The 16925-nt window shown below is 45.7% G+C and overlaps 1 protein-coding gene across 1 annotated transcript in view; it reads left to right on the top strand.

Moving 5' to 3' along the window:
• The window catches only part of ATP9B (ATPase phospholipid transporting 9B (putative)), a 1157977-nt gene that overhangs the window by 184225 nt on the left and 956827 nt on the right, over nt 1-16925 (top strand). Inside the window, exon 4 of the mRNA XM_029590836.1 lies at nt 15588-15701. Coding sequence (XP_029446696.1) covers nt 15588-15701 — 114 coding nt within the window. The remainder of the gene's footprint in view (nt 1-15587; nt 15702-16925) is intronic.

Here is a 16925-nt window from a genome sequence, read left to right as displayed (position 1 = left end):
TATCCTGCCTTGGGCATATCACTTTTCTGTTCAAGTTTTAACATCTGCCTTCTACTGGTTTCCCTCCTTACTAACCATACAAACTCTTTTTATCTTTATTTCCCACTTGGTTTTATGTCTCCCCTTATATATCTAAAGATGGTTTTCTCTTTTGTTATTGACTGGGCAATATTCTCCTCTGTTTGGGCTTTTGCATATTAGTGCCTTTCCTTTGTTTTTCTTTATGAAGGTGCCTGCCCTCATTTTTGTGTTTTTAGTTTGTCTTTTCTAAATTCTAGCCAGTTTTTCTTACCATTTCTGCAACCTCCTTAGAGAACTATATAGGTTTATTTTTCTTTTTTCCCTTCTTATATTGCATTCTTACCTTTGTCTATCATTCTTCTGAGCTCTTTAGACCCTAGCTTCTTGATAGAGCTTCTCTTACACAGTCATTCATTTTGAAGTCCAGTTGGGCCCGTGGCCCCATGCCCGGAGTCCACATGTAACTGGGCACTGCTGGTGGAGGCCCGTCAACGGCCTGGTGTGACTTTGGCAGTGCATTGAAGCATCCCGTGCAGCTCTCTCGCCTCATTCATCCCTTCCCCTTCTCTGAGCGTGTGGAATACTAGTGCCAGTGATGCGGGTGGGGGGGGGGAAGAGCGGTCGTGTTCTGACAACGTCATGGTTCATTCAGCCTCTTTGTTCCCAAGGTGGTAGTTTGCGCATCAGTACCACAGTTAAGGTGAGGCACATCCCGGGGGATTATAATGGCATTGCGGATTCCTTATCTCATGCTAAGTGGGATTTATTTCACAAGCAGGTACCCTGAGCAGATGAACAGGGAGCAGCTGTGGACATTTGGTCTCCAACCACCAGGGACTTAGTGCGAGGGTCCTTGGCTCTGGTGACATGATCTGCATACTGCTGAAGTATTGAGTATATGAAAGGATTCCTGATGCAGTATGGCTGGAGGGCTGAACCATTACTAGATGACTTGATGAAATACATCTCCTCTGCCAAAGTCATGTGTGCGTCCAGAGGCTCAGTGGTTAGACATCTAGCAGACCTGGCCTTTTTCACAAAGGTGCGCAGATGAGGGATCCCAACAAGTCTTTTCTGTTGAAGATGATGACGGGTTGATTGAGAAAGTTGGGGTCACTACGGACACACAGCTTCCAATTACACACAACCTGCTGGGGAGCCTATGCGTGCTCTTGACATCCATCTGTGCTTCTGACTTTGAAACCAACCTGTTCCGCCTAGCCTTCCCGCTGGCTGCCTTTAGAGATTTACGTGTGAGTGAGTTGGTGGCCTCCGCCAAGAACAATTCAGGTACTTGTGGCATACTGTTGCAGAATGTGATATGTATACCTCAAGCCCTCCGCATAATGATACACAGGTGAAAAACCAATCAGGTGGGCAAGGGTGCAGTCCTTTTTTTGAAGCATATCGGGTCATTCATCACCTGTCCGGTTTAGAACATGGAGAGGTATTTAACCGTTTGACCCACTGGCAGTGTACATTTGCTGATGCATGCTGATCAGGTCTGAATGACCAGATATCAGTTTTACTCTGTGCTCAGAATGGCAGTAACACAATGGGTCTGGATGCCCCAAAATTTACCCTACACTCCTTTAGGATTGGAGAAGCAACTAGCATGGCGCACTCAGGTCTACGAATCGACACCATACAGCAGATAGGAAGATGGAGATCAGGGGCAGTCAATACCTATGTCAGGTTGGATCAGGCAAGCACAACTACTCATAACTCTTAATTGTCTTTGCAGATTCGTGCCGGTTTCAATGCACAGCTTGGATTATCAGACATTCTTTTGTGCATTGGGCCACTAAAAGAGCATGCGAATGGCCATATGGGATCGCACTTGGGATTGGCACCTTGCAGGCTTGTTGAGACATGGATGGGCAAGTGAAGTATGCGCTGAAACCATTTGTTACCCCTTCTTCAGCGTTTAAGGGATTTGTCGGCAGTCCCGGACACCATCATAATACTGTTGCATTCGTGCCTGTTCTTGCCCTCGCTCCACCCTCTCTATCTTAGTGGCGACTCCTTCTTTGGGTCTGACGGACAGTTGCTGCCGCGGCTTCTCCTCGCCGTACTTCTTGGAATCCCCGGGCTGGCCTGACTCTGCGGATCCGCCATGTTCCTGATGACGTAAGGGCATGCACTCCAGAGATGTACCGGCAAGGGCGCGAACCTCGGGGACATCCCCCCCGTAGTGACATCACCCGCTTCCACTTTAAAAGATCTTTGCTTGCAACTCTTAAGCGAGTTAGCAAGGGACTCTGTTGGACTAGCTTCGGCTGTCCAAGACTACTTGCACTCGGGGAATTTGTTCTCCGCTACTCTGCCTCCACCAACTGACCTAGGGGTACCCGCTCCTCGGGGGCTCCCCTCTCTCTCTTCTTGATTTCAGATTCGAAGACTGGATCTGGTACTCGCTCCACGAGGGCCTACAACCCTGAATACTCAGACTCCTTACTCCCTGGAAGCGATCGCAGACGTGAATACTGTGAACTCTATTACAGCTGGAACCGGTACTCGCTCCATGAGGGCCTATGTTCCTAATCTCCGAAGACTCCCTTCTGTCTAAGACGTTATCGCAGGTATGGAGATCGTGATTCATTATTGCAGATAGGAACTGGTACTCGCTCCACGAGGGCCCATGTTCCTATATCCCTTCTCAACTCTCCTCTATATCAGAAGCTATCATATATCTATATCTTGCGAATTCTATTATAGATTACAGATAGGAACCGGTACTCACTCCACGAGGGCCTATGTTCCTAAAACCCTCCAAAGACTCTCTTCCTTTCCATAAGCCATCTCATACACAGATATTGAGTTCTCATTCCAGACTGCATATAGGAACCAGAACTCGCCTACGGCTCCTGTTCCTGAATATACTGAAGACTCTCTGTTGCATTGAAGCCATTACAGATATTTATAACTGTGAGTGTAACATCTATTACTGGTTATGTATCCAGCATACCCTGTCTACTCACTTTCTATAGTCTCGCTCTCTCTACATCTCAGCAACCTAGAGACTGCAATTCCAGTATCAGAAGGACTTCAGCCCTGCCGGGCACATCAGCTCACTACTGCCACCTCTGGTGGGTCTACTGCCTGTCTAATAAAGAACTATCTGTGTTTGTCTCCATACTCCAGCCTAGCCGGTGGTCCCTCTCAGGATATCCTCCTAGGGGGTGCTGTCATCTGCCATCGGCCCAGGGATTCACCAATTTACATTAAGTATTTATTCCTTACACAGCCCACTCTGTGGGAGCCAGCCCACAATGGATTATTAACTCCTCCTACGGAGTATTACACATTGCTAGTTCCTCCCCTCGGGGAGCAGCATCAGTAACAGATTGCTACTCCTCCTCTCTGGAGGAGCAGATTGCTATCAGATTGCTAACTCTTAAGCAGCAGATTTATAACAGAGTGCTATCTCCTCCTCCTACTAAGAGAGATTAGTAACAGATTGCTAACTCCTCCCTCTACAGGATAGGCTTTATAACAAATACATCTAGGGGGCAATGACCTCTGTGACCTATTGAGCAAGCAGTTAATTTTGAGGGTCAAAAACAGCTTGGCTGAATTGGCATTCTGGTTTCTGCACACTCGTTTCTTATGGTCTGATATCATTCTGTGCCCAAAATTGAACAATTCGAAACTGTGGAGGAGAAGACATAAGAAGGTCAACTGCCAGATTGGTGTATGGACTTGCAAACTTGGCGGATGCCAAATCAAGCACGAATGGGCAGATATCCATTGTGAAGGTTTGTTTAGGTCAGGCAAAGTTCATCTACAGGAGGCTTTAGAGGGACTGTTGTGGAGGGAGTGATTTGGCCACAGCAAAATGTTGGTGGGGGGCATGAGGCAAGGGGGTGCCTATGGTGGGTACCTGGCCGATGGAGAAATTTCGGATGTGGTGCAGGCATGCATCATAGTCCAGGTCAGCAATGGACTTGTGCCTTGGGCAGAGCATCCTTATGCCTCGGAGGGGGTGGGGCCCTTGCTTGGGGGCCTCCCCTCCCAAGGCATCCTTGGGGGCAAGGATTTCTCTGCTCGTAGCTAAAGCTGTAGCAGGTTTGCTTCAGTTTACATGTAGTGGACTGAAGAGAAGTGGTCTATTTGAACTATATACTTTCAAGATAGCATCGAGATGGCTATTGGTGCCTGGAGGCCCTCATAATTTCAGGCTTTATAGAAAGTGTGCAGAAGGAGGAGGAAGTGACGTCATCCCAGCAGATGGCCGCATAAACCTGAGTCTCTCCCCCACCACCGGACGAATCCACTGACATCGAGCTTCCCAGTGGGCGCTTTCTTACCCAAAATATCTCCATAACACTGGGAGAGACGGCAGATGACGACTCGGTGAAAAACGCTGGACTTAAAAAAAATATTCATATTGTAAACTGGCGCTGGAAGGCGAGCCACCAGGAGCTAACATGGCGGCTGCATGCGCTGAACCCGCGGAGCTGATCGAGGAGGGCTTGGGAGCACAGCCGGATGAAACTACCATACCATCGAAGGCGGACATGAAAAGCTGGTTTGAAGAAATCAAAACCGAAATCGCAGCTAAAACGGCAGTAATAATGACATCAATAGAGGAGCTCAAGGGAGATGTCGCCGAACATGGCCGCCGCCTATTTGAAGTTGAAACCCGGGCAGAGGCGAACAGTGCGGATATTAAAGAAAATCAAACACAACTGAATTCCATGCAAGAGGAGATGGAACGTCTTAAAGAAAAGATGGAAGACCTTGAAAATAGGTCTAGGCGCCATAACCTTCGCTTTCGAGGCATTCCGGAAGGGCCTGACTACTCGGACTGCTCCTCTATCGTGGCTCAGATCAGCGCCATGCTTCTCCGAGAAGGCGCGGCGGCCGTGCCCGCAGACCAGGCAGTAGTGGTAAAAATAGCCCGGGCCCATCGGGTGTTCGGTCCGAGAGTTAATAATTTGCCGAAGGACATAATTGCCTGTTATCACGAATTTGCGATTAAGGACAAAGTAGCCAGCATAGCGCGACGACAACTTTCCTGGCAATGGCAGGGACATGAGATCATGATTTTTGTTGATCTCTCCTACATCACAATCCAGAAACGGAGGGACTTTAAACCGATCACGGACCTTCTACGAAAGGATAACATCAAATATAGATGGCTTTTCCCGTTTGGGATTAATTTTACAGTAAAAGGAGAAGCGCATCGTGCGAAAACGCCAGCGGAGGCCTCTCATATTCTACGGGAGGCGGGGTATCCGGAGATTGCGGGTCTGCCGGGCAACTCAAGGCCAACGTCCCGGAAGGAGGAACCCCCACGATGGCAGCGGGTGAATAGGGGAGATAAACGGCTACGTCGACATCCTGATCCTCGTCTGCAGAGCTAAGACCCAGTCGGGAAGGGTAGCTTGGGTTACCAGAGGATTTCTTCGAATATCAGCGCCTTGATCCCATTCCATCAGGCTGGAGCAGCAAGCGTGCCTAAGTATTTGATCATACATTTTGCCTAGTCAAGGACTCTAGTTTCTTTGATTACTTTCTTTCTTGTATTACTTGACCATGTTTCTAAAAATCACAGGGCTAAGCTGTATGGAATTGGGTGGGCTACCTTGTATACATAGGGAGTTCTGTATGTTAGAGAATGTTAAGTTTATGATTGAAAGTTGTGGTTGGGGGAGGACTACTGCTGGGATGATTGACTCCTCCCCTGCTCAGGCAGCATGGCCCTGGGGAAGGGAACCGGCTGTGGGGGAGAGGGGAAAGCGGGCGGGGAATTTAGAGGGTAGTAACTTTAATAAGATACTTGATGAGGAGAATGAGGGGGAGGAATGGTATCACAGCCATGCCAGCTCTATAGATCAACCGAGGATACCTGCTGAGTTCAGGGGGCCATTAGTCCCATTTAATCATTTTCCATGCTAAACATAAACATCATGTCCCTTAATGTTAAGGGACTGAACACGCCGTTAAAGCGACAGTCTCTTTTTGATGACATGGACCATCATAATATTACGATAGCCCTAGTACAGGAAACCCACCTGAAAAAGAGGTATAAACGCCTACTTAAGAATCCCAATTACCCTAGACAGTATTGGGCCGCTAGACCTATAGCCCACAAATATCTAGGGGTTGGAATATTACTGCACAAGGATTTGATATATGAAGAAATAGCACTCCATGCAGATCCAGGGGGCAGATACCTCATATTGGTTCTTGCTGTCGGTGGAGAAAAGTACTCCCTGATCAGCTCATATGCACCAAACACCGCGCAAGGTGTTTACTTAGATGGTCTGTCCCAGATGATTGACCACTGGGCTGAAGGTCACATACTCACGGGGAGTGATTTTAACATGACGGTTGACCCTCGATTGGATAATTCACATAGCAACAGTTTGACCGGGAGGGCTGACCTCCGAGCCTTTCGTAGCTTCATGCAGCGCCATGGTCTTATCGATGGATGGCGGACTTGGCACCCCAAATCCAGGTCTTATACCTTTTTCTCAAGAGCCCATAAAAGATATTCTAGAATTGATTATCTTTTCGTGGATAAAAGTTGCTCTAATCAGGTTCTTAACCCGTCTATGGGTCCGATTACGTGGACCGATCACGGCCCCGTGTTCCTGCAATTACATATTTCGGGGTATGATAAAGGACGGCGATATTGGAGGCTTAATGACAGTCTCCTCGAAGATGAGGACTTCTGCTTACAGATACACTCTGATATTCAGGAATATTGGCTGATTAATGATACGCCGACAATGTCGCCCGTCATATTGTGGGATTGTTTAAAAGCAGTCCTGCGGGGTAAATTTATAGCACGAGGGGCCTACGTAAAGTGGTGTAGACAGCAGGATAAAGCCGATACAATTTTGCAACTGCAGAGCGTGGTGCAAGCACATGCGGCAACTGGGGATAGCCGTTTACTAGCACAAATGGACAGTCTACGGCATCACCTAGCGGACATTGAAGCTGCCCAAATAGCATTCCGATTAGATCGCATTAAGCAATCATATTACGAGGGAGGAAACAAGGCGGGGAGACAATTGGCCCGTAAGCTGAAGGTTCAACACACTCAAAATAACATTGTCAAGTTAAAAGATGAAAATGGGAACATATTAACTTTTAATGCAGAAATTAGACAGCGGTTTACCCGCTTCTATTCGGCTCTCTATGCCCTCCAGGCTACCATACTCCAGGCCGAGATAGAAGACTATTTGCAGCGTATACAGCTACCGCAGGTAACTTCTGAGGCCCAAATCTTCCTAACCCGGGATATAACTGCGGCAGAAGTCACATGGGCCATTAACTTGCTGAAATTGGGCAAATCGCCTGGTTTAGACGGCCTCACGGCAACATTTTATAAGAAATATGCCGTCTTGCTGGTGGCCCCTTTGGTTAGTCTATATAACTCCCTACAGGGAACGGGCTCGTTCTCACGGGAGGATAATTTGGCTGGAGTGACACTTATTGCTAAACCTGGGTGGGACCCTATGCTATGCGGATCGTACTGCCCCATTTCCCTCCTTAACATAGATATGAAAATTCTAGCTAAAATATTGGCCAATCGGCTTAATGTCTCCCTTCCTGGCCTGGTTCACCCCGACCAATCAGGTTTCATTCCCGGCCGTATGGCGTCAGATAATGTTCGCAAAACTGTAGCTGCTATGGAGTGGGCTCGAACTCAGCATATTCCTTTGCTTCTTTTAGCCTTAGATGCCGAAAAGGCTTTTGACTATGTGCATTGGCCATTTTTGTTCCAAACTCTGCGTCAGTTTAACTTGGGGGATAAATTCGTCACTTGGATTCAAAAATTATATGAAGCTCCCACTGCTTGTTTAAAGATCAATGGAGGGTACTCCCCACAGTTTGCAGTTGGGCGAGGGACCAGACAGGGGTGTCCACTTTCTCCATTGCTTTTTGCACTCTTTTTGGAACCTTTTACCCATCGAATTCGAACCAATAACTCTATTACAGGTATTCAGGTGGGAGAATTTTCCTCAAAAATGTCCCTCTTTGCAGATGATATTCTGTTCACCGTTACTGATCCCCAGCAGTCCTTAGAGGCAGTCTCAGAGGAGCTAGCAGCTTTTAGTAGGGTTTCAGGATTCTCAATTAACTGGGATAAATCTGAAATACTGAATGTCAATTTGACACCTGAATTGGCAGTACATCTTAAACAAGAGTTCCCCTTTAGGTGGGCCCCCCAAAAACTTAAATATTTAGGGGTATATTTGGGCAGAGGGGGTGACCTGATGCGATTGAATTATATACCATTAATGACTAAAATATACAAGGACCTTGAGGAGTGGGACAGGTACCACATTTCCTGGCTAGGACGGTTGGCGGTTCTCAAGATGAATATTATGCCCCGGATTCTGTATCTGTTGCAAACTTTACCAATCGTTATACCTATGAAGTTATTAGATAAATGGCAAAAGAGAATGAATAAATACCTATGGAAGGGGAGAAGACCTAGAATAGCCAAAGCGACATTGTATATGCCCAGTTGCAGGGGCGGCCTGGGTCTGCCTAATCTTAGTCGATATCAAGGCGCCGCTCAGCTGAAAGCAGCGGTAGAATGGCATAATACTAAGCATAGGAAGCCGTGGGTACAATTGGAACAGGCTCTGTTGGGAACTCTTCCTATTTCCGCATTATTATGGCAGGCTAGGGATACCTGGACCCTGAGGAGGAGCCTTCCCGAGACGGTGCGGGTTACACTATCTATTTGGGAGAGATGGAGGAAAGTCTTAGTGGGTACCCAAACCTTTTTTCACAGCACATACTTATTTCATCACAAGGCGTTTCAGCCGGCTGGGCACCCAATAGCATTTAGGCATTGGATCGCAAATGGAGTTTTCCAGTGGTCTCACATATGGACCCCGGGGGGGGTTGACCCCATTTCCTACACTATGTACACAATATCAGTTGGGTCCAGCCGACCTTTTTAAATATCTACAAATTAGACTTTTTTCTCAGTAACCAGGTACATACCGATTTGGTACGGGGTATTTCCTCCTTTGAAAGTATGTGTCGACATGCCAGTATGGTTAATAAACATATTTCTAATTTATATGGGTTATTAAGTGGAGACTTTGATATGTCGGCATCCCATATAAAAGCTTGGCAATCGGATTTACAATGTGACTGGACGAAGGAGGACTGGCAGCGGACATTTCAAGCTATGCGGAAGGGCTTAATTTCTGCTCTCCACATCGAAAATGGATACAAATTGTATTTCAGATGGTACATAACCCCGGCCTCCATTCAACACTTCTCGCCTAATTCCCTGGGACTATGTTGGAAACTTTGCCACGAACGGGGAACTTTCTTTCATGTATGGTGGCAGTGTCCCAAAATACAGCAGCTCTGGAGCTCCGTATCGAGCTGGATCTCAACCATTCTGGGCACAACCATACTGCTCACTCCGTCTCAAGCACTGTTGCATGAAGAACTCAAGGACAGATCGAAATTTCATAATTACTTTATTAAATATGTGGTGACAGCTACGAGATGTGCAATCGCACGCAGTTGGAAAGATCCCCGAGTGCCCACTTTATCAACAGTGCAAGAGGTAGTCATGAACATGCATACCCTTGGGAAAGTAACGGCTTTCCGGAATAAGTCGGTTCACAATTTTTATAAGGTGTGGGGCAGGTATGAACAATGGTCGGAAGCCATAATGGACTAGCATGGGTCCGCGATAGTAGGCCGGGGACCTGGAGATCGGTATCACCTCACTGTCAGCTTAGAGTAAGCTTGACCATAAACCCAGATTCTGAGAGGGCCACTGTACTCACTTGGACACTACTGGCGGGCATGTTTTCTGTTCCTAGATATCTCATATCTCATATGTTACTTACCAAGTACACTAACAGATTCTTTTTGATGCTACCTCTAGGGGGGGAGGGGGGATTACAGGGGGTATAAATTTCTACATAATGGCTCTCAATCACGTTGAGCAACTGCAATTTCTGTTAAAGTTCTGTGTTACATATCTGGAGTTAATTGCGATTTTGTAGTTTTGTTATATGCCAATAAAAGCTATTAAATTAAAAAAAAGAAAGTGTGCAGAAGAAGCTAATGGATGTGCCTTGCAGTAGGGAAAACTAGTTTGGAGAAAATCAAGGAAGAAGTGTTTTCCTTTAGAGATTATATTCTTTGCTCACCTCCATCGACATTTGGGTTTAAGGTTTTGTTGTTGTAACCACAGATGCCCAAAGCCCTTCACAGTAACACAATCAAAACTAGATATTAGTTTGTGACTGGAGCCAGAGCACATAGCCAATATTCCAGCCTCCATGCTGATGTTCTGCCAGTGGGAGGAAGGCTATTTTTTTGTAAACTGTTGACAATTTGGAATCTCCAGAATCTTAGTTCTCTGGATAGTAAATGAAGGGTACAAATTATGCTTATTAGTGATCGCTTCATATTGCCCACCAAAGAGATCTTTGAATCTCCTTCTGCACCATGACTTGTGGTAAATGGAGCTCTCTTCCCCTTTGCAGACTAATGCAGTTAGTCCTGTTCTCCCCTCTCCCTCCTCCACCAAAACTGATGGATTCTATTCCCATATTAGATGCAAGGGATTTGAACAAGTTTCTGCTGAAGGTTAAGTTCAAGCTGATTTCCTTGGACTCAAGTGATTCCCCTATTTAAGGAAACTATGCTATATGGATCTCCAGGAATACCTACTGTACATAGAGATGCATCTCAGATTTGTAATAGTGAGCCATCACTTCCAGTTCCACATATTGCCCTTTAGTCTAGTGTTTGGCACTACATGTCTTCATGAAATGTCTGGCAGTCATTTCTGCATAAATATGCAGAGTGGGAGTTCCTGTTTTATCCTTTCTAGACAGTTGATTGCTCAAGAGCACATCTCAGGTGAGAGTGAAGAAATCCTTAAAGCACATCCATGTAAATGCTGGAGTTACTAGGATTCGTCATAAATCATTCAAAATCCAAGCTTAGCCTGTCACTTTGATTAATTCAATGTTTTGATTTATAGATTGCCTTTCTGGTGAAGTATTGCACAATCTCACGGTCAACAGGTAATGAACCAACTACAAAGTTTATGGAGGTTCTGATAGACATGACTCAGGCAAGTGCCTTCCTCTCCAGCATCAAGATCACAGAATTAGTATCCGCAGTGAAGAGACTGTTGCAGAGTTAGAAGATATTGGCCTGAGCATACTGGGAATGTTGGACCATATGGCCTCAGTGGTTCATGTTAACCTCATGGCTTGTTTCTAAGCCCAATTAACCATAAAATACCAGTGAAATAAAGCCACTCAAGGGCTAAAGGAGAATCTGGTTCACGGAGCAGCTAATAAACTCCCTGTCTTAGTAGCTGTCTCATATCATTCTGGCCAAATAATTGTCCTCCCAAATTTTTCCTCATATTATTTTCACAATGGATACCTCCAACCTAGTCTGAGGAGAACATTCCCAGGAATTTCACATCCAGGGCTCCTGGTGTGTTTAGGAGAAGTGTTACTACATCAGTGTCCTGGAACTCTGGGCTATAATGAATGCTCTAAAGGTTTTTAAGGATCAGATGACCAACCAAATTCTCTTCCCTTAATATAGAGAACCACATAGTTATGATTGTACCTAACAAATAGGGAGGAACAGGATCATTTCTTCTATGACAGCAAGCTATCAGAGTATGACTCTATGCCAAAGTCAAGAAGGTGGTCGCGCAGCTGAAGGACCACCATGAGATACTTCAGCTCTTGTCTACTGGCGCCTCAGCCTACCAGGCCTCTTCCAATAGGGCATCCTGGACAGGGCCAAGGAGATCTTTCAATAGGTCAAAGGAAGTATTTTCCTCCGGCCCCCTGCTCCAAACTACAAGCAGTGAGTGCCAGGGGTAGGTCCCCTCAACAGCGGGGACCCTGCCCACAACCAACCTCCAGTCCAGCCCTACTATGGGATTTTGACTGGCAGCGAAGGGGCAACATGCCAGGCCTCAGGAAGCTCTTTTGTGATCGTCCAGCAGGCCTTGAATATGGTAAGCACGAGGTTCGTGCTGCCTATGATGACTTCGAGATGGAGGCGTGTGTAGGGGCGGCGGGTATTTCTGCCCACCGGGGACCTCCGGTTAGGAGCCAGCATTCCCCTTTTTTCGCGACTGGTGGTCAGCCATGATGTCTGATCTGTGGTTCCTAGTCCGTCATCAGGAGTGGCTACGGGTTGAATTTCGTGGAGACTCCACCAGATTTTCCCCAAGCCCGCAGTGAGATCCTGTCTCGCATCAAGACTGCTTCAAGAGGAGCTCTTGGCCCTTTTAATAGCCAGAAACGGTGGAACCTGTTCCTCAGAGCAGCAGGGTCGGGATTTTAACTCCTGTTTCTTCCTGATTTCAAAGAAAACAGGGGCTCTCTGTCCCATTCTGGCGTTGCAGGCCTTGAACAGATTCCTAAAAAAGGAAAAGTTCAAGATGGTATCCTTGGCTATCATAATTCCCTTGTTGAACCAGGGGGACAGGCTCTGCTCCCTTGACCTAAAGGACGTGTGTGCCTACATCACGATCCTCCCAAGTCATAGGAGGCACCATCACTTTGTGGTTGGGCTCCAGCATTTTCAGTACCGTGTGCTTCTGTTGGCCCTTGTCTCTGTGCCACGGGTTTTCACAAAATGCAGTCTGTTTGTGGTCGGCCCGGACCTTCTCTCCCAGGATCAGGGCAGGCTGCGCCATCCCAACCTCTGTGCCCTGTATCTCACGGATATTGAAAGGTTGATCCTGCAGCCTTGGACCTTTCGGAGGACATAGACTGGGTACTGGTGGCTTCACGAATGCCTTCCACCAGGAAGTCTTATGTCTTAAAATGGAAGAGGTTTGCCATCTGGTGTGAGCAGAAGGGCCTCAATCCCTTCTCTTGCCCTGTCTGACAACTCCTGGACTATCTGCTGCACCTCTCAGAGGCAGGACTTAAGACCAACTCCGTTCAGGAGCACCTCAGTACCATAGGAGCTTATCACCAGGAGGTGGACGGTTCTCTCATCTCGTACGGCTTTTCATGCAGGGGCTGCTTCAGCTGCGGCCTCCTGCTGGCCCCAGTGGTTTCTTGGTACCTTAACATGGTTCTGGCCCAACTGATGAAGCCGCTGCTTGAGCCGCTGCGCTCATGCACTCTCAAGCATTTGACATGGAAGGTTGCTTTCTTGATAGCAGTCACTTCAGTGCTCAGGGTCAGTGAGTTTCATGCCTTGGTGACTTATCCACCCCAGACGAGGTTCTTCCATGACAGGGTGGCTTTGCGCTTGCATCCTAAGTTCCTACCGAAAGTGGTTACAGATTTCCATCTTAACCAATCTATAGTCCTACCTACCTTCTTCCCCCTGTTCTCATGCTAACCCAGGAGAGAGAGTGCTGCACGCGCTGGATTGTAAGAGGGCCTTGGCCTTCTACCTGGACTGGACAGTGGGCCACAGGCTGTCAACCCAGCTGTTTGTCTCGTTTGACCCTGGGTAGGGCTGTTATGAAGCAGACTCTTTCCACTTGGCTAGCAGACTATATCTCCTTCTATGAGCAGGCAGGACTGCAACTGGAGGGCCATGTCACAGCGCACACTGTAAGGGCTGTGGCAGCATATGTGGCCCACCTGCATGCAGCTCCAATGGGAGAGATCTGCAGGGCTGCGACATGGAGTTTTCTCCACACGTTTGCTGCACATTATTGTTTGGACAGGGATGGCCGGCGAGGTAGAAGATTTGATCAATCTGTCCTGAGAAACCTCTTTCAGCTGCGAACCCAAGTTTTCCAATCATAGGCCCCTGTTTTTAGTTCAGGCTGAACCTGCTATTACCAACAACACCTCTCTCGTTGGGCCCATTGGCACCTGGTTTGGTATCTGTTGGTCCTGCTGGTTCGGGTCCAGCCTATAGCTAGGGATTCACCCATGTGTGAGGAATAGCATTCTGCTTATTCTAGGAGGAAGCAAAATTGCTTACCTGTAACAGGTGTTCTCCTAGGATGGAAGGATGTTAGTCTTCACGAAACCCGCCCGCCACCCCGCGGAGTTGGGTTTCTCCTGGTTGGTTTATTCTTTTGCTTTTCTTGTATATTTGTACATGACTGGAGAAAGACCCCATGTGGATGCAGGGATAGTGGCATGCTAAGCATGCTCAGTGTGCCAGCAAAACGTTTCTAGAAACTTTGTCAGAGGTTTTCCGTGCCGGACTTCATCTGATGATGTCACCCATGTGTGAGGGCTAACATCCTGCTGTCCTAGGAGAACACCTGTTACAGGTAAGCAACTTCGCTTTCCACATCACTCGATTGCTCATTCTGTCTACATTTTTTCCAAGGCTGCATGCTCATGAAGGTGAAAAAGCCCTTCATATTTTGGGCTACAAATGGGCCTTGGCATACTACAAAAGACTAACTCAGCTGCATTGTAAAGCCCATCAACTTTTCATCTTCTATGGCTCCAACCATCTGGTAACTACAGTTGCCAAGTGAATGTTATCTAATCGTTTGAGTGCATTCATCACTACTACAATTTAGCAGGTCTAGAACTCTGACTCTGTTAAGGCTCATCAGGTGAGAGCCATGGCCGCCTTTGCTCACCTTCATGAAGTACTTATAGATAACATCTGCAAAGCTGCATCATGCCCCACTCCTGTCTTGATAACTTCTCACAGACTGACAGTAGATTTGGACAGGCAGTCTTGTAAAATTTGTTTTCATTGTAGTCCACTCTCCATGGTGGGTTCGAAAATTGCTTACTAGGTAAACACCCCACTGCAGCCCTTGATTCGGGACTCCCCACATGTAATGGATAGTTTAGCTTATTTATCGACAGAAAAAAGCAAGTTTGCCTACCATAAACAGTGTTTTCCACAGATGATAGGATAAATTAGTCATGGAATACCCTCCCACCTCCCTGGAGAGTTGACTATATAGCTGGACTTAGAACTAATTGACAGTGTTCATGAGGCAACTCTGTATAGGAATTCCCGCACATGCTCAGTAGAGCTCATGGCTCTACTAGCTTGGTGAGACAAGTCTGTTCAGTGCCACTGGATGACATCACCCACATGTATTGGCTAATTCATCGTTCTAACTATGGAAAACAACATTTACAGTAAGCAAACTTGCTTTTATTCATCTCCGTGAGACTTTAGGTGTGAGTAATTCTAGGGTCCATAGATGGACTTCTGTCAGGATTTTAAAATAAGAATATAAGACAGTGGGTTTTCTGAGAGGCAAAAAGCCACATGACAAGCTTAAGTATGGCACAAAAATATTAAAGTTAATTTGAGTTAATCAATTTACAGGACACAATATACAAAGGAATTCACATGCAAAATCCTTACCTCAGTTCTATTTGTACTAGCTTAGAAAACAAATCGTAAACATTCATAATAGAGAATGGGGCTAAGTGGGATAATCAGAGTGTATAGGGCAATTATTCAGTAAGATTTATTTATACTCATTTTGTTTGAGGGAATATAAATGGAGAGAGCTCCAAAATTGTGTTATAAATAATTTTGTCTTTCTAAAATTTAAAATGTAATTTTTAAAGGCTTATTTTTAAAGACTAACTTTTCTGTTCATTTTTTTTTAATTTTAGGTGTTATATCAACAATTCAAGTTTTTCTTGAACCTCTATTTTCTGGTAGTGGCCTGTTCACAGTTTTTACCAGCACTGAAAATTGGCTACCTCTATACCTACTGGGCTCCTCTGGTAAGGAAAAATAGTGTTTTTAAATGTAATATTTTAATGTTAACATTTTCAAGAATGCTATTTATGACATGTTTTTGTCAGTTTAACTTTGGGAGAAATCTATGGGGTAGATTTTCAAATGGCCACTGAGTTGCCAAGACCAGAAAAATTTAATTGGTTATTTTTAGAGAAATTTTCAGGTGAACCTAACCAGCTAAATGTTGACAGGCTATATTTTGCATAGCTCTATGTGATTGAGTTCCCAGCTACTCTTAGCTGGTTAATGCTAAAAACCAGCATTATCCACCTAAGTACTTATTAAACCTCCCCCCTGGCCCCTGCTTCTGACCGAGTTAAAAAAAAAAAATACACATATATCACCACAGAGTCCTCCACTCTGATATCTGCTACCAAGTGATTAAAAAAAAAAAAAAAGTTACCGTACCTACTTCTGATTTTATCCCTTCCACAAGAGAAAAAAAAAAGTTGTGTAGCTGCCATCCTGATCCCCGACACAAGCCTTTTTTTTTTTTTTTTTTTTTTTAAATAGTGCTGCTGATCACCCCTCAGAACAACCCCCCGCCCCCCAAGCTCAGTGGCAGTTTTTTAAAACTTGGGTTGGAGGATGATCAGGCTGACTTTTGCAGATTGGGAAGATGAAGGGAAGGATTTCCAGCATCAGGCCTTGCTGGCTGGAGGGAAAGGAGCTTGTGAGCACCAGGGCTGAAAATATGCCTGAATTTAGCCAGCCAAAAATTGTCTGGCTAGAATTAGGCAGCTATTTGGCCAACCAGAGTTCACACAAATTTAGCCAAGTGGCACTGAATAGCAGGTTATCCAGCTAAATTTAAAAAGCCTACCACAGGAAAGTCTCAGCCTGTCTCCTTTCTTATCTGGTCAACTTTGTGTGGGTAGTGATTTTTTTAAACTGTTTGTACATCAAGCAGACAACATATGAAAGAAAAACAAGCATAGCATTAATATTATAAGAAATATCTATGGATTTGATTTGAAAGTAACACATTTCCTAGAGCTTATACAGTATAATACTAAACCTCTGTCGTCTTTCTTAATATTTCCAGTAAGATTTTCATAAACATTTTCATATAAAAATAACTTTTTTTGCGCAAAGCATATGTCATTCTCTAAATAACTGCAATATCATGGATTTTTTAAACCAATGGCAAAGAAGTGGTCGAGACTTCCACTGTGTTGCAATTTTAAATCTGGCAGCATGGATGAAGT

Source organism: Rhinatrema bivittatum, chromosome 2 (assembly GCF_901001135.1).
Source record: "Rhinatrema bivittatum chromosome 2, aRhiBiv1.1, whole genome shotgun sequence".
Taxonomy (NCBI): domain Eukaryota; kingdom Metazoa; phylum Chordata; class Amphibia; order Gymnophiona; family Rhinatrematidae; genus Rhinatrema; species Rhinatrema bivittatum.
The sequence above is the reverse complement of the archived record's forward strand: the minus strand, read 5'-3'. Positions and strand labels throughout refer to the sequence as shown.